Source organism: Biomphalaria glabrata, chromosome 10 (assembly GCF_947242115.1).
Source record: "Biomphalaria glabrata chromosome 10, xgBioGlab47.1, whole genome shotgun sequence".
Classification (NCBI taxonomy): domain Eukaryota; kingdom Metazoa; phylum Mollusca; class Gastropoda; family Planorbidae; genus Biomphalaria; species Biomphalaria glabrata.
This window is the reverse complement of record NC_074720.1, coordinates 42,316,305-42,339,244: the sequence shown is the minus strand read 5'-3', so window position 1 is coordinate 42,339,244 and position 22,940 is coordinate 42,316,305. Positions and strand designations below refer to the sequence as shown.

The following is a 22,940-nucleotide window of genomic DNA, read 5'->3' as shown; positions in this document are numbered from 1 at the left end:
ATGTCCAGCAGTTTATGATATAAGGAAGTTCTTCGCCTGCCATCGTCTGAGTAAAAAACGTTGATTTGTATCGACGGAGCACTGGTAGCAGCAAGATACCAAAAATATACGAGCAGCAGCAGCACGAATTAACAGCGTTTTATTGGTATTTCGGTGATGAAACTGTAGATATCTCAGGCACTGGACAAATGTGTTTTTGCGTTGGATTCGTTGATGGCGATTGTGCTCGAAAAGAATTCATTGGTTTAGTCACTATTGTTAAGATAGACGCACTGCCTGAGCCTAGCATTGCTAGGTAGGATCTTGACTTGTTGGTTGGTATATAAAGAAAATTACAATTAGGGAGCATTTAGGAAACCTTTCACCGTAAATGGATACAAACAAACATTTTTTTTTTACCCGCGATTAACTTACGAAATAAAGATGGATGGCACCTATTCCGAAATTAACGGGAATTCGCAAAAGTTATATTTAGTTCAATGCATCATTAATAGGGCATAACATTGTCCCGACACCGTTTCAACAATGGACGGCAGTGGATCACGTATGGATGTATAAGAGAAAATGAATTTGCATTCCACAACATAAATCACATATTCAAATATAAGTAGCCCGTTTCAAAATTATAGTAACCTAGATCTATATCTGAACTTGATTTAAAGGATGACGGGTAGACATCGTTCATATTCGTAAGTAATCTAGGAACGTTCGTAATTATTATTATGTAATTTAACTATTTTATTAATTTTATTATTTAATTTAATAAAAAAAATTAAATTATTATATTATAATAAGAAAAAATTAAGATCCATACAAAATCATGATGATAGATAGATATCTAGATCTAGATTAGTGGCAGCACTAAGGTACAATTATAATAAATTATATTATACAATATATACAAATACTTCATTATATAAATATGAGAAGGTGAAGATAATATATTTTATAATATAATAATAATATAATAGAATTCTAGATCTATAGATCTAAGTCTATATTATAGTATAGAATTGCATAATATGACCCAATAAAAAAAAACAAGGTACTGTAATTTATAAGATCTAGATCTAGACTTATTTTATGTTATTTTATGTATAGTAAATTAGTATGGCTGAGTACTTGCTAAACACATAAAGGAATAAAGGCAGTTCGGAAACCTCCTCCCAGATACCCCCTCTTCACGTAAGTCCACAAAAGAGATTGGACCAGAAAGCATTGAGCATGCTTTAACTTGAAAGTTACGCTATACAAAAGTAAAAAGTAATGAGGAAAAATTTGATTAGATAAAGATCTTAACATTCTAGGTCTCTATATTTGTAGGATTTGTTTGTAAAATTATTGTATATTATATATATCTTTTTATTGATAATGAAAAAAAAAAGCAAAAGATCATTCTTGCAAATCTTAAATAATACAAATTAGATTTGAATTAGCTTAAAAAAAACATGTATATTTATATGTCAATATAAACATTAAAAATAATTGATCCGAATAGCATTTAAGATAGTGTTGATTTAACAATGTAGATCTTGCAATCTATGGGGCAGAATATGCATAGGTCATCAGTTTCTCCATGGTTAACAAGGATGTCATGTGTGGCCAGCACAACGACCAACCGCCTTTACTTTTCCCCAAATAATGTCAGGTACCCATTAGATAGAGCTGGGTGGACCCAGAGGCGCCCAAAGATCCTGAAATTAAAAATCCCAGTCTTCACCAGGATTTGAACCCAGGATCCCCAGTTCAGAAGCCAAGTGATTTACCGCCCAGCCACCATGCCTCCTATCTAACAATGTACATTCTCTTAAAACTTAAGAAGCAATAAGAAGTAAAGCAATAGTAACTCTTAAGTAGGCAGAACTAACTATACTTTAGTGCTAGTCTTATAATTTTATGATGGCTTTGTTACAACAGATATTATAAATATCACATAATGTTACAGTATCTTTTTTTTTAAATACTTTTAACTAATTTTATAAATGTTTAAACAGATTAAAGTGAACATTATAAATATATTTATTATTATAACTTTTTTTCTGTACAAATCAAAATGCAGATTTCATTGAATACATTTATTACCTTTGTAATTAAGTTGAACCTTAATCAGCAATATAACATCACAGTTCTTGTATAATCTTATTTTCTTGTTAGAAGTCCCATTACAATGTTAAATATAGACTTAATGGATACTTACTTCCACTAGAACCAATCAACAAAAATACCAGTGAAGTTACCTGTGTTTTTTGTTAGGTCTAAATACTCCGATGAAGTTTTAACCTTTTTTATATTTTGGCATGAAATTTTTTGTTTCTTATGTATGTTTTTTTATTTTATGTTTGTTGTTTCACTCTACCTCCGTATCACAGTCCAGTATTGTCTTGTTGAGATTAGAAGAACTTTGTGGAAGAGTTAATTTTAGCGGGTAGATGAAATGTTAAACAATCCTTACCTGTTGGTCAACAGGGCTCACATTTAATTGTTATCCTTTGGAGAAGTCAATATATTTTTATTTATACAAGTATAAAAATTGTCTGCTGTCATATCAAGTTTATCTTGTCTTTAATTGAAGTATTTTCAAGACATAGGATCTGGATAAGTGTACGAAGTATGGCTGCTAGTTGAACATCCCTATATTTCTTTTAAATGTAACTATATATATGTTATCTTCAAAAGTTAGATCTGAGCTCAATCAACACTCTACTGTAAATAAATTTCTATTCATGGTATCAAATCTCCATTGAACTAATAATTATAATCTGCCTATAACACTCCTGCAAGTGTGAACCAGAAGAGAGGGTTAGTCACTTGGGTGTGTTTAGTGTCATGCTGGACATTACGAATGACCAGTAGTAGCCAGTATATAAAGAGAGAGAGGGCTAGTCACATTGGTGTGTATAGTGTCACGCTTGACATTACGGATGACCAGAAGTGGTCAATAATATTGGTTCACATTGAGTATGCATGGGAAAATTATGCAGATTTTTCTGGACGACAATTGATTTGCATATAAAATAGCTATAGGATAAAAAAATGGAATCATGGGAAGGTGATATTAACTTCTATAAGGGTCTGAGACTATCCAGAAACTTTGATACATATATGCTACTATATAAAAATGAAGTTAGCTATCGGGGTCAGTCATTCGCTAGTCATAAGTCATTGTTCCATGTGGATTATGTAATGTGCTTCTTCACTATTAGATTACATTTGTACTTGCACGCATGTATCTTTACTCTTCAAAAATACACTGTGACACTGCCCTTACCCCTAAACATGGCTGCAAAACTTCCGTAATCTTCTCAGATACTGACTGTTTATAAAATTGGCTGTCAACATTTTTTTTATAGTTATTTTGAACAAGACGAAATTTAAGTTTTAATATCAATATTTATCTATGCAATATCGTCGTTTACAACATTCAACATTCCCTCTTTTCTTAAAAAGTTCTATACGCAGCCTGTTTGTCATACTTATGCTCAACACAAAAAAAAAAGAGCATTTTAAGTGTCCTAGACAAAGCTAAAGCATGCAGTCTGGCAAAGATAAAAATGTCAATTAGAGCTTTCACTAGAAAGATATTGAACCAATCATTGATCTTTTCTTTAGATAAGATAAACATCCTTTTTTTTTTTTCTTAATTTTTGATAGTGACATTTGGTTGGCTACCCACCTAGGAGAAGGAAAACTAAATCCAAACCTTTGCTTATACCCAAACACAGGAAAAGCTTTGGGAGTCAACCCTAAGGAAAAATTCTGTTATTCCATGCTCTAATAGCACTAGGGAAGAAGGAGCATTTGTGCAAATTTGTCCTAGCATATGAAACCAATAATCTACCTTTACCTTTGTGTCTTTCTGAGTATTTTATTAGATTTTGTGTTTGAAGATAATGGTTTAGTGTTTTATGTATAATTGCTACTTTACTTTTGAGATGAAGCAAAAATTCTACACTGAAGGAGGCAACATGTAAAATCAGAAATGCTCGAACTGCATTTAATGATGGAGTGGCACTAAAGTAGGAAATATATGATAGAATTGTTAACCCTTGATCTTCATTCTTGTTGTCTGAAGACTCAAAGCAAGAAGACAGTGGGAAAGTTTTATTGACCTACATTCTTGTCTGAAGACATAAAGCAAGAGAACTGTGGGAAAGTTTTAGGGAAAATTAAATTGAAAGTTTAGGAAATTTGTTGATATAAAATGGTCCTGTCTTCTTAAGTTTTTAGAAATCCAAAAGGAAAAAATGTTTTCATTCATGAACTATTTACACAAATTATTTAAATTCCTACTTTTTTTTTTGTTTCAATCAACTTCATAATAAACTCTGTTGTCTCCCCCTGTTACCATTTAGAAATACATGACACTGTCTGGTACTTTTCTCTGGTTACTTCCCATTTCTCTAGTTACATCATACCTCTCTGGTTACGGAGCCTTCTCTTTCCTAGAACCATCAGTCTGGAACAACCTACTTGTGTCATTGAGACAAAACTAGTGCATAAAATATTGAATGGGAAACTTAAGAACTCATTTACTTTACTGCAGTGTTTAACATTGAGTCATGGAAATAACAAATGTATGGAATTTATGTTTGTAGCTTTTACACCGTATATAGGAATTTATAATTAAAAATGAGGCATTCAGGTTGGTTTCACTTCCCTATCACTCCCTTCCACTCTAGCCTAGTTTGATATCTTTTAGCATGAACCCATACATCATTGACACATACCCAGCTAGTGCACCATTGTTTCATTGTTTTTATGAGAAGGGTTTTATTCCGGGTTTTTTTTTTTTGTGACTAATTACCTGTTTACAGTTTTCTCCAACTTGGTTATATATGTCAGACGTTAAAAAAAAAAAGTTTTTTGATTATAAAATGAATGAGAAACATTACAAGATTTATTATGACATGCAAAAAGAAACATTCCATATTTAAATATCAAAACCCTACGAAGTTCTTTGTTACTAGTAGTCTTCTTATAAGATGGTCTTCTAGAAAGGGAATTATTATATCCGAATGCCCAAAACTTGTTTTACGGTGGCAGGGGAGGACTCAAATTTGTACCATAATGAAATTTGTACCATAATGACATTTGTACCATAATGTTGATGCTGTGAGGCACAGACTTGATTACTGAAAAGAAAATATTCTCTAGAACTCAGATTCTAAATTTCTCTACAATCTTTTGTGAAGCTAAAGTTGATGAAGGAAAAAAAAAAAAAAAAAGAAAACCGAGTGAGTAATACATTTGTGTCTTCACTTTTATCTGAACACAGGCAGCACATCATGCCAACTTGCCGCAGGGTGCCCATCTGTCCGTCTAACGAACACTAAGATAACATGCTAGCAGTTCCACAACTTTATCAGCATATTTTCATTCGACGCCACCATGATCCTAAAAGATGGTTTGTAAGAACAGTTCAGTCTTTCAAAAAATAAATGAATAAAACAAGTTTGCTGATTTGTAAAAAAAAAAAAAAAAAAAAATGTTGGTAAAATGTAAAAAAAAATAAAAAACAAAACAATATAAGTATCGACAAGATTTACAGTAATGCATGTTTGGGCAAATAAAAACTTTACATTTATTTGTTCTAAACATGACTTTTTCAAGGACTTGAAAGTGACTCTTTTGTCACTGTATCATTTTGTTTTGGGTTCTGAAATTTTCTTCACTCTTTGTGTGTAAAACTGCGTTAACTTTTTTTTTTTTTCCATTTGAGATTTTCTACATCTTGTATATTTTTATTGTATTTGTTTAAATGTACATTTTAAAATATATTTGCTGGACATTCTCATAGCTAAAGTTAAGATCTTAATTCTTCTTAATCATGGCATCGTATTGATGCTGACATATTTTATGCTTTTACTATTATGAAATCCATTAACAAGAACAAACCAGTTTAAAAATTATATAGCAGTCTTTTTATGAATGTGTTAACAAAGTAAATACAATGTATGAAAATAAGGGCACATTTGAACACATTTATTAATAGATCAAAAGCCCTATATATTTCAAAGAGTGATGTTTTCAAAGATTATTTTCATTGTATGTATTGATATTTCAGCATCTGTACTAATTTAACATACACGCACTCCACCACACACTGATTGACACAGAGTGAAGGATTTACTATTGTATTATCTCTAAAAGATAGGATCTTGTATATCATTCTATTTCTCATATATGTGTTTTCACTCTTCCTAAAGGGTTAAGTAGTTCAACATTTCAGATAGTCAATCTTTTTCTGGTAACAAAATACACTTTTTTTTTTTAGTATTATCTGCAATGTTCTCCTAAACTAAAGACTTGCTTATTAAATATTGTGCCCTTGTTGCGTACCACAACTGAAAAAGTAAATAGGGTCCCTGCAGGGATGTTTTGAGAAACATTGTACTGATGTCTGTAACATATAGACAACTTCTTTGATGGACATATACTTATATTATTTTCAAGAACAAATAACAAGTCAAACAATTTGGGTTTCTTTTTTCTACTTCCTCCTCCAAGCATGTGACATACAGATATTCAGTTCATCAAGGAACAAAATTTAATTTGAAAGTTATTACAATTTTGTTTGTAACATACATAGTCAAATATATTTGAATATCACAGTATTAATTATTAAGTTTTTTTTTTTGTTTTTTTTTCTTTTCATTTAACTAGCTTTTCTTTATTTTGATAAACAATTTTCCTTTTACTGACAGGTTTGTTATTGAAAGTATGGTTATGTGCAATTATAGGGCTTATATCCCTTGTCTGACAATTGTGTTAATGCTAATAATGTTAATGTTAATATTTCAGTTATTTGTTTAAAAGGAACTTTAAATGCTTTCAATTTTTAAATTGTGAAACTACAATCAGACCAAATATCAAATTGAACAAATTTCATGTTAAGTGAAACACTAGTATCAGTGTCTTCGATAAAAACCCAACTGATAAATGTTTCAGCTTTTGCTGCCTTATTAACTGCATGCATCAAATCACGTTAAGAAGTATTTTCTGTCATAATGTTAAATTCTGAAATTGTGTTGGAAGTAAGTATATTCTGCATGTTCAGAAAAACACAGACTATATTCTTACATTCAGAAAAACACAGACTATATTCTGTACGTTCAGAAAAACACAGACTATATTCTTACGTTCGATAATTTGTGTATAGCTAGACTTTAGCTTTTGAATTCTTCTGTTCCATTCTGTATGCCATATAATGTTTTTAAAGAATTTGTTTGAAGACATAACTTGGCAAATGGAGTATCTATGACCTTTTTTTTTTTCGATATTGTGTAGAGAAGACATCACATCCATTGTAATGTTCTATTAAACAAACCTGGGGAAAAGCCACAAAACACCATTTAAACCCATGTTGAATATTAAGACTAGGATTCAAACCCAACCACTCAACCATTTCTCATTAGATTTTATGAACCCCCCCTTTTCACTAGGTTATAGCAGTAATAATCTGTGTTTCTAAATTTCTTTTCAACACTAAACACTTTTGGTACAGCTGCTTGTTTACTTTTCAAGCTCATGTTCACATTATGCTATTTCATTAAAGGCCAAATGATCAATGATTATCACCTCTAGGTGACAGCCACATATGTTGGTATTACTACACATGATTATGTTATTGATTTGCTTTCCGAATGTTGCCTTATTGTTTTATGTTTATGTTATGCTTAGGGTTGTTTTTCTCTTTACTTCTAGTCGCTCTGGGAATTCACTCTATGAGCTGTTGGGCTTAAGAAAGGGGGCAACCAATGAGGAGATCAAGAAAGCATACAGAAAGGTAAACATGATGTGCTTGTGGCAATTCACGTTTTCATTCATCTCTTCTTCTTCCCCGTTCTCATTTTTATGTTGGAGTGTTCAGATGACTAGACCAATATATGAGATGAACTGCGCAGTGGTTTCCAAATCAAGGAGCTCTCCATATAGTTTTCTTTCTATTGGGGTGTATTGTGACCAGTGTCTTTCACTGGTTCCAATTTTGAGCTTCCGGTACATATGTTGTCTTATTCTGTTGTGTCCAGTCCTGAGTAGAAAGATTAGACGTTGATTCATTCATCTGTTCTATCCAAAAATTTGAAAAAGAGATGATTTAATTTAATATGTATTGCTATATCAAGTTCATGATCATTGGGTTTTAGCTCCAAACAGTTAGTACAACTAAACCATTGTAGGCGTATTAATTTCTTTATGCCAAGCTTAAATAAAACTTGAACACATTTCTTTGTTTAAAACAAAAATAAACATAACTTTTATTAAAAATATCTACAGCTTTAGACATCAATATAGATGTATGTAGAAACACAAAGGAAATAATACAATTTGAGCAAATTACAACTCACTTTAAACTACATCTTTCTGTCACTCGTCTCCGGCTTCTTGCTCTCCACTTTAACTTTCACTTTCTTACCTATCACATCAACGAAATCGACTTTCTCTTGGTTACTTCAGAATTTTGCATTAATAGGAACTAATTATCTGCCTTTGTTTTACTCATGATTACATCAGAATTGTATTGCACTAATTGAAACTAATTAGCTGCATAGAATTGTACTTATATATGGCTGGACTTAGAAGTACGATTGAGGTATCTACAAAACCTTATTGGAGAGCAAAGTATTGAATAGAAGAACGATTGAGGTATCTACAAAACCTTATTGGAGAGCAAAGTATTGAATTTAAAAAGCTTGCATCCTAACTTTCTCAGGGCTCATACCTTAATGTCCACATTCTCCCATGTAGTTTAAAGTTGGTTTGTTTAGTTTTTTGTTTTGTTTTATCTGTTTCGGATGTTTCTTCAGAATTTAAGATTATTACATCCTAGCCCAAACCTCCCACAGAAGGGCAGGGGATGGCTCCGGTTCAAACCCAGAACCATTGAGACGACAGTCCAGAGCACATACCACATGACCCTGCAACTATCCTACCCTAAATTACATTTAGTAGAAGGCTGTATTTTTAAAATGTTGAAAGTTGTTTTTTTTCATTGGATTGCTATTTTGTATATTTTTCCAGTTGGCACTCAAATATCACCCAGACAAAAACAGAGACAGTGCTGATGCTGCTGAAAAGGTATAAAGCCTATTATTTAAAAAAAATGAGTTGTAGGAATGAAGCTAACTGTTATTAAATAATGTAAGTGAATTAATTTGTCCTAATTAAGTCTGTAGAGTCAAACATCTTTGCATCTACAATGAATTGAACTTTGTGAGTCTGCTCATTGACTTCAAATAGTATTAATATTTCTATTAATATTTCCGTGAGAATGTGTTCATGAAATGTGTGTTGTGTAGTCATTTGGTGTATTAAATTGTTATGAACATAAAGATGAGAGAGTCAAAAACCGTGTCTGTAGTAATACACATTATACACTGAATGACTACACAACACACATTTCGTGAACACATTCTCACAGACGAGTTACAAGCACATGTAAACATAAGAACAATAACCGATACAGAATACAATTTTCATAACATGCAGGTTAGCATTGCCTTAAATTTTGTATTTTCTTCATGTCTGACCAGTTCAAAGAAATCAACAGAGCTAATGTGATACTCACTGACAGTACCAAGAGAGGTATATATGACCGCTATGGCTCAATGGGAATTTATGCTGCTGATCAGTTTGGGGAAGAAAATGTTAACACATATTTGGTGCTCACTAGTGGTTGGTGCAAGGTGAGACTCCTTCCTATATCTTGTGTCTTACTAGACAATGTGTCTGTAGTGTAACAGAGGCGTTCATTTTCTGCATGAGTCCAGCGTGTCTGAAGGTCATGTCCAATGTCCGTGTGTGTTAAACAATCAGTCATACGAGACCTGTTTGTGCTCATTCACAGTTTACTGTCATCTTGTTGAATCAAACCATGATAGTGATATTCTAGTAGAGCTACTTTATTACAGTGTCACTGTATCATGTGGAGTGTTTCACTATATCATGTGTTGCACTTCACTAGATCATGTGTTGTACTTCACTAGATCATGTGTGTACTTCACTAGATCATGTGTTGAACTTCACTAGATCATGTGTTGTACTTCACTAGGTCATGTGTTGTACTTCACTATATCATGTGTTGTACTTCACTAGATCATGAGTTGTACTTCACTAGGTCATGTGTTGTACTTCACTATATCATGTGTTGTACTTCACTAGATCATGTGTTGTACTTCACTAGGTCATGTGTTGTACTTCACTAGATCATGTGTTGTACTTCACTAGATCATGTGCTGTACTTCACTAGATCATGAGTTGTACTTCACTAGATCATCTGTTGTACTTCACTAGATCATGTGTTGTACTTCACTAGGTCATGTTGTACTTCACTAGGTCATGTGTTGTACTTCACTAGATCATGTGTTGTACTTCACTAGATCATGTGTTGTACTTCACTAGATCATGTGTTGTACTTCACTAGATCATGTGTTGTACTTCACTAGATCATGAGTTGAACTTCACTAGATCATGAGTTGTACTTCACTAGATCATGTGTTGTACTTCACTAGATCATGTGTTGTACTTCACTAGATCATGTGTTGTACTTCACTAGATCATGAGTTGTACTTCACTAGATCATGTGTTGTACTTCACTATACCATGTGTTGTACTTCACTAGGTCATGTTGTACTTCACTATATCATGTGTTGTACTTCACTATATCATGTGTTGTACTTCACTAGATCATGTGTTGTACTTCACTAGATCATGTGTTGTACTTCACTAGATCATGTGTTGTACTTCACTAGATCATGTGTTGTACTTCACTAGATCATGTGTTGAACTTCACTAGATCATGTGTTGTACTTCACTAGGTCATCTTGTACTTCACTAGGTCATGTGTTGAACTTCACTAGATCATGTGTTGTACTTCACTAGGTCATGTTGTACTTCACTAGGTCATGTGTTGCACTTCACTAGATCATGTGTTGAACTTCACTAGATCATGAGTTGTACTTCACTATATCATGTGTTGAACTTCACTAGATCATGTGTTGAACTTCACTAGATCATGTGTTGTACTTCACTAGATCATGTGTTGTACTTCACTATATCATGTGTTGTACTTCACTATATCATGTGTTGTACTTCACTATATCATGTGGAGTGTTTCACTATATCATGTGTTGTACTTCACTAGATCATGAGTTGTACTTCACTATATCATGTGTTGAACTTCACTAGATCATGTGTTGTACTTCACTAGATCATGTGTTGTACTTCACTATATCATGTGTTGTACTTCACTAGATCATGTGTTGTACTTCACTAGATCATGTGTTGTACTTCACTAGATCATGTGTTGTACTTCACTAGGTCATGTTGTACTTCACTAGATCATGTGTTGTACTTCACTAGGTCATGTTGTACTTCACTAGATCATGTGTTGTACTTCACTAGATCATGTGTTGTACTTCACTAGATCATGTGTTGAACTTCACTAGATCATGTGTTGTACTTCACTAGGTCATGTTGTACTTCACTAGGTCATGTGTTGTACTTCACTAGATCATGTGTTGTACTTCACTATATCATGTGTTGTACTTCACTAGATCATGTGTTGTACTTCACTAGATCATGTGTTGTACTTCACTATATCATGTGTTGAACTTCACTATATCATGTGTTTAACTTCACTAGATCATGTGTTGTACTTCACTATATCATGTGTTGAACTTCACTAGATCATGTGTTGTACTTCACTAGATCATGTGTTGTACTTCACTAGATCATGAGTTGAACTTCACTATATCATGTGTTGTACTTCACTAGGTCGTGTTGTACTTCACTAGATCATGTGTTGAACTTCACTAGATCATGTGTTGAACTTCACTAGATCATGTGTTGTACTTCACTAGATCATGTGTTGTACTTCACTATATCATGTGTTGTACTTCACTAGATCATGAGTTGAACTTCACTATATCATGTGTTGAACTTCACTAGATCATGTGTTGTACTTCACTAGATCATGTGTTGCACTTCACTAGATCATGAGTTGAACTTCACTAGATCATGTGTTGAACTTCACTAGATCATGAGTTGTACTTCACTAGATCATGTGTTGTACTTCACTAGATCATGTGTTGTACTTCATTATATTATTAATAGTATATGACCTATATCATGTGTAGTATTTCACTGTATTCTTTTTACAAAGCTTATATCAACTCACTTTGACTCTGTCTGGTAAAATTGTGTACACTTGATTTTTCCCACACCCAATCTCGGATCAAGCTGAAATTTTGCAAAACTATTTCTTTTACCTGACAACTCAAGAATCAATACAAAAAATAAACGAATTAGTTAATTAACTGTTGGAAATAAATTATTTTGTTTGGTATCTCAAACAAGGGAACAAAATTGTAATTGACTCAAGTGGTAGTATAAGCCATAATCTTCCCATGTTCATAAGCTCTCCACTTATAGAGTGGTTACCATGTTGGCTTGAGAAGCCTGAAAAGGCTTGAGCCATGACTATGAATTCAGGTCGTTCCCCTTTTTTTTTTATTTATATAAATGATTTTTTGTTGTTAGTCTAGATCTATTACAAATTTAGTTACATGACTGACCCAAACTAATTGATACAAGTACGCTTAATATAAGCTTCTTTTTAATAAAAAAGCATTTTTTTTAAATAATTATCTTGTTCTAACTAGACCAGGGGTTCTCAACCTGTGGGTCGTGACCCCCTTGGAAGTCGATTGACGATTTGCCAGGGGTTGCCAAAGACCATTGAAAAAATGGATTGTTTTTGTCTACTATTGCTGTGTGTGTATGCGGGGGGGGGGGGGGGGGTGTCCGCGGCAGACTGGAGGATTGTAAAAAGGGGCTGCCGAGAACAAAAGGTTGAGAACCGCTGAACTAGACTACATCATGTGTCACATTTTGAATTGATCATCTTTTCATTTGACTAAATAACATTTTTATTTTTTGAAATTATTATGTAATATCTTAATGTTCATTGACATTTTCTCTTTATCTTTTTCCCTAAGGCCTTGGCCATATTCTGTGGTATAATAACTGGCTGCTACTGTTGTTTCTGTTGCTGCCTCTGCTGTAACTGCTGCTGCGGCAAGTGTCGGCCTCAAGTTCCAGAGGAGGACTACGCTAATCTCCATGTGAGTAGTGAAGAGGAGTTATTGCGTGAAAAGGTTAGAGACGATGGTTTAACTCTATGTTTTTGGTAGCAGTTTCTTTCTTTCTGCACTAAGGTTCTGCCATGCCATGGAAGCCACCAGAATCCTATTCAGACGTCTTCGTGCCTTATATGTGCTTTCATGTTTTGCCATATGCTGCTTTGTTTGTTATGCTTTTAGGACTCGGTGGAAAATCAAACAATTATGAGCGCATTTAAAAAATGTAATATTATGTTATCTACACACACATCACAACTGCCTCTGAACTGTTTTGTAACATTTTACTGCCTCTGAACTGTTTTGTTGTAACATTTTCTCAAACTTTTTTAAAACTGTAAGTAATAATATTTGATAATATAAAAGTATTTGATAATATAATAATATTTTAAAATATAATAATATTTTAAAATATAATAATATTTTAAAATATAATAATATTTTAAAATATAATAATATTTTAAAATATAATAATATTTTAAAATATAATAATATTTTAAAATATAATAATATTTTAAAATATAATAATATTTGATAATTTACTATTTGATATACAATCAATATCTTCTAGCACTTTGGAAACACTACACATTTTGTTGTCCAGACTTCAAAAGTGTTCTTTCTAAGTTTAACTAAGTTTTTATTTTCATTAAATAAAACTTCCATTCAAAAATTTTAACAAATTTTAAAATTTGGAATTACATATATATATATTTCATATTAAAATAATTGATTTAAAAAAAATGGCCCCAGCATAACTGTTTTAGAAAATAGTGCATTGTAACTAAACTTATAATTTTTAGTCAATGATATATTCTTCAATGATGGTTCTAAATATATCAAAACAATATATGTTTTATAAAAAAAAAAGATCTTGAAAATAGTATACGCTGAGCTTTTATTTGCTTTATATTCAAAGCTAATGTCTTTAAATTCTTTGAAGAGTTTTTGTGCTTAAATGTATAGCAGCATTGGTGCACAGTAGCTATATTGATAGAAGGGGAATTAAATATGGTGAGACATAGACAATCTCTTGTGGTGCACTGTAGCTATAGAGAGAAGGGGAATTAAATATGGTGAGACATAGACAATCTCTAGTGGTGCACAGTAGCTATAGAGAGAAAAGGAATTAAATATGGTGAGACATAGACAATCTCTAGTGGTGCACAGTAGCTATTGAGAGAAGGGGAATTAAATATGGTGAGACATAGACAATCTCTAGTGGTGCACAGTAGCTATAGAGAGAAGTGGAATTAAATATGGTGAGACATAGTCAATCTCTAGTGGTGCACAGTAGCTATAGAGAGAAGGGGAATTAAGTATGGTGAGACATAGACAATCTCTAGTGGTGCACAGTAGCTATAGAGAGAAGTGGAATTAAATATGGTGAGACATAGTCAATCTCTAGTGGTGCACAGTAGCTATAGAGAGAAGGGGAATTAAATATGGTGAGACATAGTCAATCTCTAGTGGTGCACAGTAGCTATTGAGAGAAGGGGAATTAAATATGGTGAGACATAGACAATCTCTAGTGGTGCACAGTACCTATAGAGAGAAGTGGAATTAAATATGGTGAGACATAGTCAATCTCTAGTGGTGCACAGTAGCTATAGAGAGAAGGGGAATTAAGTATGGTGAGACATAGACAATCTCTAGTGGTGCACAGTAGCTATAGAGAGAAGTGGAATTAAATATGGTGAGACATAGTTAATCTCTAGTGGTGCACAGTAGCTATAGAGAGAAGGGGAATTAAATATGGTGAGACATAGTCAATCTCTAGTGGTGCACAGTAGCTATAGAGAGAAGGGGAATTCGATATGGTGACATATACAATCTCTGGTGTGATGTCAAATATTATGTTTCACCTTTGTTTCTTCACTGTCTTCTTAAATAACTATTGTACTATAGTGCTTCTATTCTATATGTCACATAATGTAAGCACTTTAAGATCATATTTGAAAAACAAGCTCATTTATCTTGCACTGGTTTATTTTTAGAATAGTGTAATTCCGTATCACGGCCATAGATGAAAATATTGTTTTACTAAGACAAAATTATGAAGTTTCCATGCGTGCTGGGAATGGCTTGAATGGTTTGAAAGGGGGGAAAGACGTAAATTTTAGATGCTAAGTAACTTAAGTAAATGTATTGAAATTAAATTGTATTGTATATTTAGGAAGTGCGTCTATCATCACATTGATTCCAAGTTCTAGAATAAATGGTTTGTATTTATTTGAAGAATGTCCAGGTGTAACATGTCAGGTTTAGTCATCATTGTTTCAGTACTAAAGTTTGAAACTTACGTTAATTCTAATTTGTACAACCTTGGAACAAAGAAATGAAAGCATTATTTTTTAATGCCAACTATGTCACATGATTTTAATTTTGTCTGCTTTTATACTTACATTGGCTAAAGGTATACTCATTGCTTGTTAATATTGCTACCTGCGTTTATTTATGCATAGAATTATTTTAAATCTAAGAAATTTATGTTTTTAGTGCTAAAACTATTATTCAAGTTATAATGAACTAAATCTTATTATTCAAGCTATAATGAACTAAAATTTAGTAAGAAGGAAACATTACCAACAGCAATGCCAGGTCCAGTTTTCATCAATTATTCATATTTAATGAAGCTAAAATTACTTTTGTTTTCAACAATTAGAATCCTAACTAATGACAAACATTAACCTTGAAAGAGAAAAACACACACACACACACACCTAGACACAAACACACCCACAGACATACACACACACCTAGACACACACACACACACCCCACAGACACACACACACACACACAAACTGTGTGAAGGTAGCTGAATGGTAAATCAACTTTCATTTCTATGTCATTTGTCAATAACTTTTCTTGGTATTATTAGTACTAAGCAAACAGGAAGCTGATTCATTGACACACCAACATTTCAGCTATGTTGATGACCACAGCACAACATAAATCCATAATGTACAATGACTAATGGCACCTTGACAATCATAGTATTCACAGTTTGTACTTTATGAAGATTTGTGTATCAAGTCCAACTTAAGCTTACTCTCAATGTAACAGAGTCAGACTTTCAAATGTATTGTGTCTAGTATTATAGTTATGATTCCACTAATTCTAATACCTATCATCCAGTTTAAAATTCAACTAACTAGTCTCATAAAATGGATTTTTTCTCATCAGTTACAAAACCATTTAACTGTAACCAGTCACCCTATAAAGCTTCATTTCTAATACAACACTTTATTTATTTCATATTCCATAGCATTTTTTAAAAACTCATTACTACAGGAAATAGTTGCCCATTAACAAAGTGCTAACATAAAACTATTTCTAGTAAATAGTTGCCACAGATAAAACAGTAACAAAGTGCTGACTTAAAACTATTTCTTACTATTCCTCAGGAGGAGATGAGCAGCTCTCCTGATGAGCCAGTCACGAGCCAGCCAATCGCCTTGGGCACAGGCAAGGAAGAAGAGGAAGCAGATGAACAGACCAATTTGAGCAATGCCAGCCAGCCAACATACGGCACAGAGGACGTCATCACAGTCTCTGCAGCAGGTGACACCAATATAAATATAGCAAGCAACAAAGATCATTAGGCTGTGGAGGGTTTGAGTAGAGGTCTGTGATTGTAGCATACAAATTCATTCCTCATGATGTATTCATAATCTTAACAGAAGTTGTTATTGGTAGTCTAAATGTAGAACTTTTGTGTGCGTTATGTATCAGTTGGAACACTGAAATAGGACAAATGTTTCCACAGTAAGCTATCATTGTCAGTAATGGATATTGTACAATTTTTTCATCAAATTTACAAGATAATGTAAAAAATGAATTCAGTTAAGCACCTACTCTAAATCTGAGAAAAGTTATTCTCCATGGAACTTATTTCTAACAGTTTACAGTTGAAAAAGACAAAGAAATCTCTGCCATTCAATATCATCAACTAATTTGAGCAGTAAAATTAATTAGCTAGCTTCAGACCTATGCTGAGCTTCATTTTTTGAGATGTTGTAATGTGTGATGCCATAATTGTATTCATGTAGTCCACTAATGCCTACCTGCCATTCTGTGAGGGACCACTTTGAATATTCTAATATCGTTAATGTAACATTTTGATCTTTCTATAAAAAAAAAACAAGTTTTTTTCACTTCTATAGAATGTAGACAGAGTGTTTTTTTTTTTCTTGAACTCATTTAACTAACAAGTTATTGTGTGCACTAAACTGAACACAGATTACAGACACAGGGCAAAATTAACTATAAATGGTTTCAGATAGAGCTGGAGTCTTGATATGGAAGCACATATGGCTTAGTGGGCCCACCTTGATCTAGAATTAAAATGGAAACCAAATGGTAAAATTTTGGTTTTAAAAATACTTGAGACTAAATGATCTTAGCAGTAATATAATTTAAAATTCTGATTCTGCTGCTTTCTGGAGATTTTAAATGTCAAAAGTGGCTTAGGGGCTTTCAAAATGAAACAAGCCCAATGATTATAAGATAGATTGTAATAAAAGCCAGTTTTGATGGAAATTTGAGTTGAATTTAAGAACAGATTCCATCACCGAACTGATTTCAGCAAAATGTGTTTTTTAGGCTGACTGCTAAACTTTGGCATGATATTAGAAATGGAACATGTATGATATCTTCCAGACAATGTGCCATGTGTAGTCTGTGTGCTAACGAAGTTTCAGTGTATAATAATAATTATAAATTAGTTTTTGAATCATCATCATGCAAGCTTAAATTTGCTTATAACAACCATATTACTTATAAATTGAAATTTTAATTATTTATTGCAATTATAACTTAACATTTGGATCTTTATTTTTTTTTACTTCAGTCTTGCTCCTTCCATTGTGTCCCCACTCTTGCCTCAGCATTCTCTCTTCATTTTTTAGCTCCCTTTAGAATTATAGTCTTTCACTGTCCATTTAGCTCCCTTTAGAATTATAGTCTTTCACTGTCCATTTAGCTCCCTTTTACCTTCAGACTTTTCAAACATGTATTTTGTATTACTTAACTCACTTAATAGCATTGCACTGTAGTAGGACTATGTAGGAATGAGCAGAGATGTTCTTTGTGTCTCTCATAAAACATTTATATGCAACGATTTGTTCTCCTGTTTTTTTATGAAAATGTAGGTCCTTTTCTCTCACATTGCCCATGCCCAGTTTATATTACTAAATTTGAAAAACTTGGTAATTAATATGCTCATAGGTGTGTGAACTAATAGAATCAATGTTTATGGAACCTCTTACACATAGTTAAGAACTGCTGGAGTAGTGAACTTTCAAACAGTAATTATTGACTATCCAGAAATACGAACATCTTGAACATCTTTAGGTTTAAAGTGTCGACTTCTAGGAATACCAATTATTTAGTGAAGGTCTAAAATCAGTTTGTCTTTTTTTTTTTAAATTATTTAAACTCATATTTTAAAAACTTAGATTTCTGTTTAAGCTATGACCTTTTTTAATAGGTCTTAATACTTCAGAATAGTTATTATAATTGATAGGGTTTGTTTTTTTTAAAGAAATTTTCTCAAAATTCCCTTTTTTTTTAACTTAGAGACTGATTTTAGCAACCAGTGTTACAAGTATTTAAAAAGTTAAAGTTAAAATGTCAAAATATTACTTCTTCTCTGTATTTGATATTTATTTTGAATTCCCTTAGAAACATCTACAGCCCATGTATTTAACTTACGATAGCTTCCTTGTCACGTGGTGTGCGCTCTGGAGTGTCAACACGATGGCACTGATTCTGAATCCTGCCCCACTGCCATCCCCATCCTGCAAGACGTTCGGGCTTGGATGTAACAATCTTAATTTCTGAAGGCACGTCTGACACTTAAAAAAGAAAAAATTAACAGGCATCATTGAGTTGATTAATGTAATGATGAGTTCATCTTTATTTACTATGAGAAAGATAGCTTTTAGATTTGAATTAAAATGCCACATTTAGATGTTGGGCAGGTTGCTTGTACAGTATTTTTTCTTCTCCACCAAGAGGACTTTTCACCTACTTCAGTTAACATACCCTCGGTGCGACAGACTGTAGAGTATTATGTAATTCCAAAACTAAAGAAATAAATCTATTATGTACTGATTTTTTGAGTTTCAACTATTTACACAAATTGTTTAATTTTATTATTTTGTTATTCAAAATTTTCTTAACAATTTACTTTTTGCATTTTTTATTAACAATATTTAACTTAAAATGTTATTTTTTTGTGTTGATTGCTGATAATTATTTTCTCTGTTGTTGGACTTAAACTGTGTTTAATTTTAATATGAGTGAACTTTGAACTTTATTTGAACTATATATACTGTCTTCATATTGTACATTGTATATACTGGTTCATATTTATTCCAACTTCTAGCAGTAAAAGTTCAATTTGTGTTGTCATGTGGCCTACACTGGCAAAGGATTCATTTAAGTCCCATTTTTTTTTTTTCATGTTTACATGGCATTTAGTCGCGAAGAATCAGTTGGCTATCAAGTTCATTTCAACACATCGTTTGTTTTGTTTTTTAGCTTGGTAATTAATTTTTTTTTACATTTTTGAGAATTTTCTTTGCTAAATTCTGTGAACATTTTTATTTAGTTTTTTATCGTGTATAAACTTTTCATATACTCTAGCCCCCCCACCCCCCACCCCCGGTCAATAAGTCATCTGGACATTTGATCTAGATGGTCCCAGATTTGAATCCTGACCACTGCCATCTCCTGCTGTCCTGCAAAATGTTTGGGCTAAGAAGTAATTATCTTCAACTCTGAAAGAAAATCAGATGGACGTGTTATTCTGTCATGGCACAAGAGAAAAGTGGTTCTGATACAATGGTATTAGACTTCGAGGAATTTTTTTGTTTTTTCTTTTGTGAAATTCTCCATTTCTGCATTGGAGAGATAGTGTAGCTTCCTTGTTGGTCACTAGATTGAAATATAAGTCTGATTGTGCCTCTCTAAACTGCATATAGTTGGAATGTTCTGTAAAGTGCAATATTTGTCGTAAATGAAAGGTGCAGAAACTCTTAGTCTCTTGAACTTGTAGCCTCTTGATCTTGTCTGTGGTCTATAACCCCTAACCCATATATATATATATATATATACAGTGCTTTTTGTGTAAAAAAAACAAACAATAGGTGCGGGTACTCTGTGATTAAGTGCTTGTACTCTGTGATGGATTGCTTAACTTTTAACTACTAATCAATTGATAATAAATGTAAAAAATACAAGAAAAGTAATAACTTGTTCCCCGCATTCAAAAAGGTCTCGGTACGCCGTACAGGTGCATAAAAAAAAGCACTGTATATATATAATATGTATGCAACAATGAAGGGAATTTTTTTTTTGCATCTTTTCTTCTTTAATGACTACAAGAGGAACTTTTCAATAAATAGCTACACTTATGTAGCTGCTACTGCTATATCAATATTATAATATTTGAAATTATATATGTATTAAAAAAAAAAGCAGAATTCACTATTTTGTTAGTGTGAAAAGGAAATAATTTTTTTTTTAATATGGTAAATAATATTTTTTTTTTTTATTTCTTCAAATAATTAAGATTTTCTTAAAATTACTTTCAAGAATTAAAATAGAAATATTCTAGATTTTTTTATATTAAGTCATGTAAATTTTGGGCACTGAAAAACTTATTCAATCCTAACACTTTTTATTTTGGAACTGCCTCTTTCTCAACAATTTATCTATATCTATGGTCCAGGATTAATGCCTTTGGTCTTAATATACCAATTCTTAAATACTATTTATGATATTCTCATTTTTATGTAAATTTCCTATGAACAATGGACTTTTTGTTTTGACATGCTGGTACATTATTATCCTGATCTTTAAATAGAGTACTCTTTCAATCTCTCTATCATTTACAGCTGTGCATGTTTTGACAATGATGGATGTTGTTAATAAAATGAGTGGAAAAAAAATTGTGTGTGGAGTTATCTTATCTTATATAATACAGACGTTACTTCAAAAAAGAAGATGATTACGTCCTACGCGTCATGCATTTAGTCATGCATATTAACCAATGACTTAAATTCTGCCAAGTCACTGGTTTTCCTGGCTAGCTCAGGCAACCCATTCCATGCTCTAATAGCACTAGGGAAGAAGGAGTATTTGTACAAATTTGTCCTAGCATATGGGACGAGGAATGTGCCTTTATCTTTATTTGAAGTTTATGGTTCAGTGTTTTATGTATGATTGCTACTTTACTTTTGAGCCTTCTGTCCTAATTGGCTTTCTAAATTTAGTGATTTTACTAAAGGTGTTACTCTTAGTCAAATGTGAATATTCGTTTGTTATGAATCTCACTGCTCTATTTTGTGTCTGTTCCAGTTTCTTAATGTTTTCTTGAGTTGAGGGGTCCCAAACGGAGGATGCATATTCTATTATTGGCCTAACCAAGGTTAAATAACATTTTTAACATGTATTTCAATTAGGAAAGTAGTTTTTCTTCTCTAGATTTAACAAAATGGCTGCCTGGTCGTGCAAGATAAAATAAAAAATAAAGAAGTGCTGTGAAGAACAGGCTACCAGAACATCTGTGCTGTTATCAGCAGCAGACGCCTTGGCTAGCTTGGTCATTTTCTCAGAATGATGAATGCCACAAGGTCGACTTCCACAAGACATTCGGTATGGTGATCTAACAGAAGGCAGGAGAGCCGCTGGTCATCCAATTTTAAGGTCGTCGGCCTCCTTCAGTCGTGAAACGACTGGTTCATCTCGAACACTTTTTCATGTGGCTGTGAAGTCCTATTTCGGAGAGACACTCCCGTCCACACATATTACAAGTCAAGGTGGCTTTCGCTTTGGTGGTAGAGGCGCCGGCCATTTTCCGTGTGGCACGCTTTTCTTCAAGAGCTGATGCCCATGTTTTCTCGTGTCCATTGCTTTCTTGGTCACCGTCTCTCTCCTATTAGTGGGGTCTAAGGCTATCTCTTCCCAATGGTCAGTATCAGTGTTTACTGATTTTAAATCCCTTTTTATCACATCAACATAACGGAGGTATACTGATATATACAAACGCGACATGAAGCTCTTCAAATTCAGTGGAGAGGGCGCGTCCCGGATTGCAAATATATGTAGGCCTACACACTAGAAGTAGTCAGAAGGATGAAAGTACAACTGCACCTGCTGCTTGCAGATGCCAAACATGTGACCGCCGCTGTGTATCAAGGATTGGCCTCTTTAGTCACACAAGAAGTTGCAAAGGGAAAAAGATCGTCTCTCGAGACGTAAAATGCCTCAGAGGTAAGAACCCTACTTGCTGCTTCTTTCCCCTATCTTCTTGCTGGAGGTCTGGGCTAGGCTTAAATTTCAATTCTAAAGGAAGACAAGTAGGCCTAAAATTAACAATTAAATTCACATGTGGTGAACGTTTTTGTACTGTTCGGACAACTCGAGAGATCTGCTAATACCGTCTCACCATGTCTGTCTTCTGCCACCCTTAGAGCTTATTAGGTAAGTCTAGGCCTATTAAGTTATTTATACTTATCCATTGTGACAGTAGCAAACATCATCTTACATGTCAGTTTCAAAACTATTCAAACAGTTTTAGATTATAAGCACCTCAAGTTCTTTCCATTTTGGAACTCCTTACTGTGTTGTGTTAGCTCCTTAAAAAATGTAAGCTATGCTACAGTGAGGGAGGAAGGTGAAGCAAAGGACTCGAACCATGGACCTTCAACTTGGCAACACCTCAGCCGTTTCTCGGTTCGTTGGAACACGTAGCCCTATCTATATTTCAACTTTCATAATTTTTTCATC

At 33.1% G+C, this 22,940-nt stretch overlaps 1 protein-coding gene across 3 annotated transcripts; it reads left to right on the top strand.

Annotated features, from left to right (window-relative positions):
• The first annotated feature begins 489 nt into the window (after positions 1 to 489).
• On the top strand, positions 490 to 19,259 carry LOC106051302 (dnaJ homolog subfamily C member 5-like). Of its 3 annotated transcripts, none has more exons than XM_056043961.1 (7): positions 490 to 689; positions 5,276 to 5,404; positions 7,705 to 7,786; positions 9,022 to 9,078; positions 9,534 to 9,686; positions 12,999 to 13,157; positions 16,550 to 19,259. In XM_056043961.1, exons 2-7 carry the CDS (start codon positions 5,340 to 5,342, stop codon positions 16,745 to 16,747), a joined length of 714 nt encoding a protein of 237 aa, XP_055899936.1. In that variant the 5' UTR covers positions 490 to 689; positions 5,276 to 5,339; the 3' UTR covers positions 16,748 to 19,259. The 3 variants fall into 3 exon arrangements, with proteins under 3 accessions (XP_055899936.1, XP_055899937.1, XP_055899938.1); XM_056043962.1 differs by having other exon boundaries at positions 492 to 689; positions 12,999 to 13,124; XM_056043963.1 differs by lacking the exon at positions 5,276 to 5,404 and having other exon boundaries at positions 493 to 689.
• The last annotated feature ends 3,681 nt before the right edge of the window (positions 19,260 to 22,940 follow it).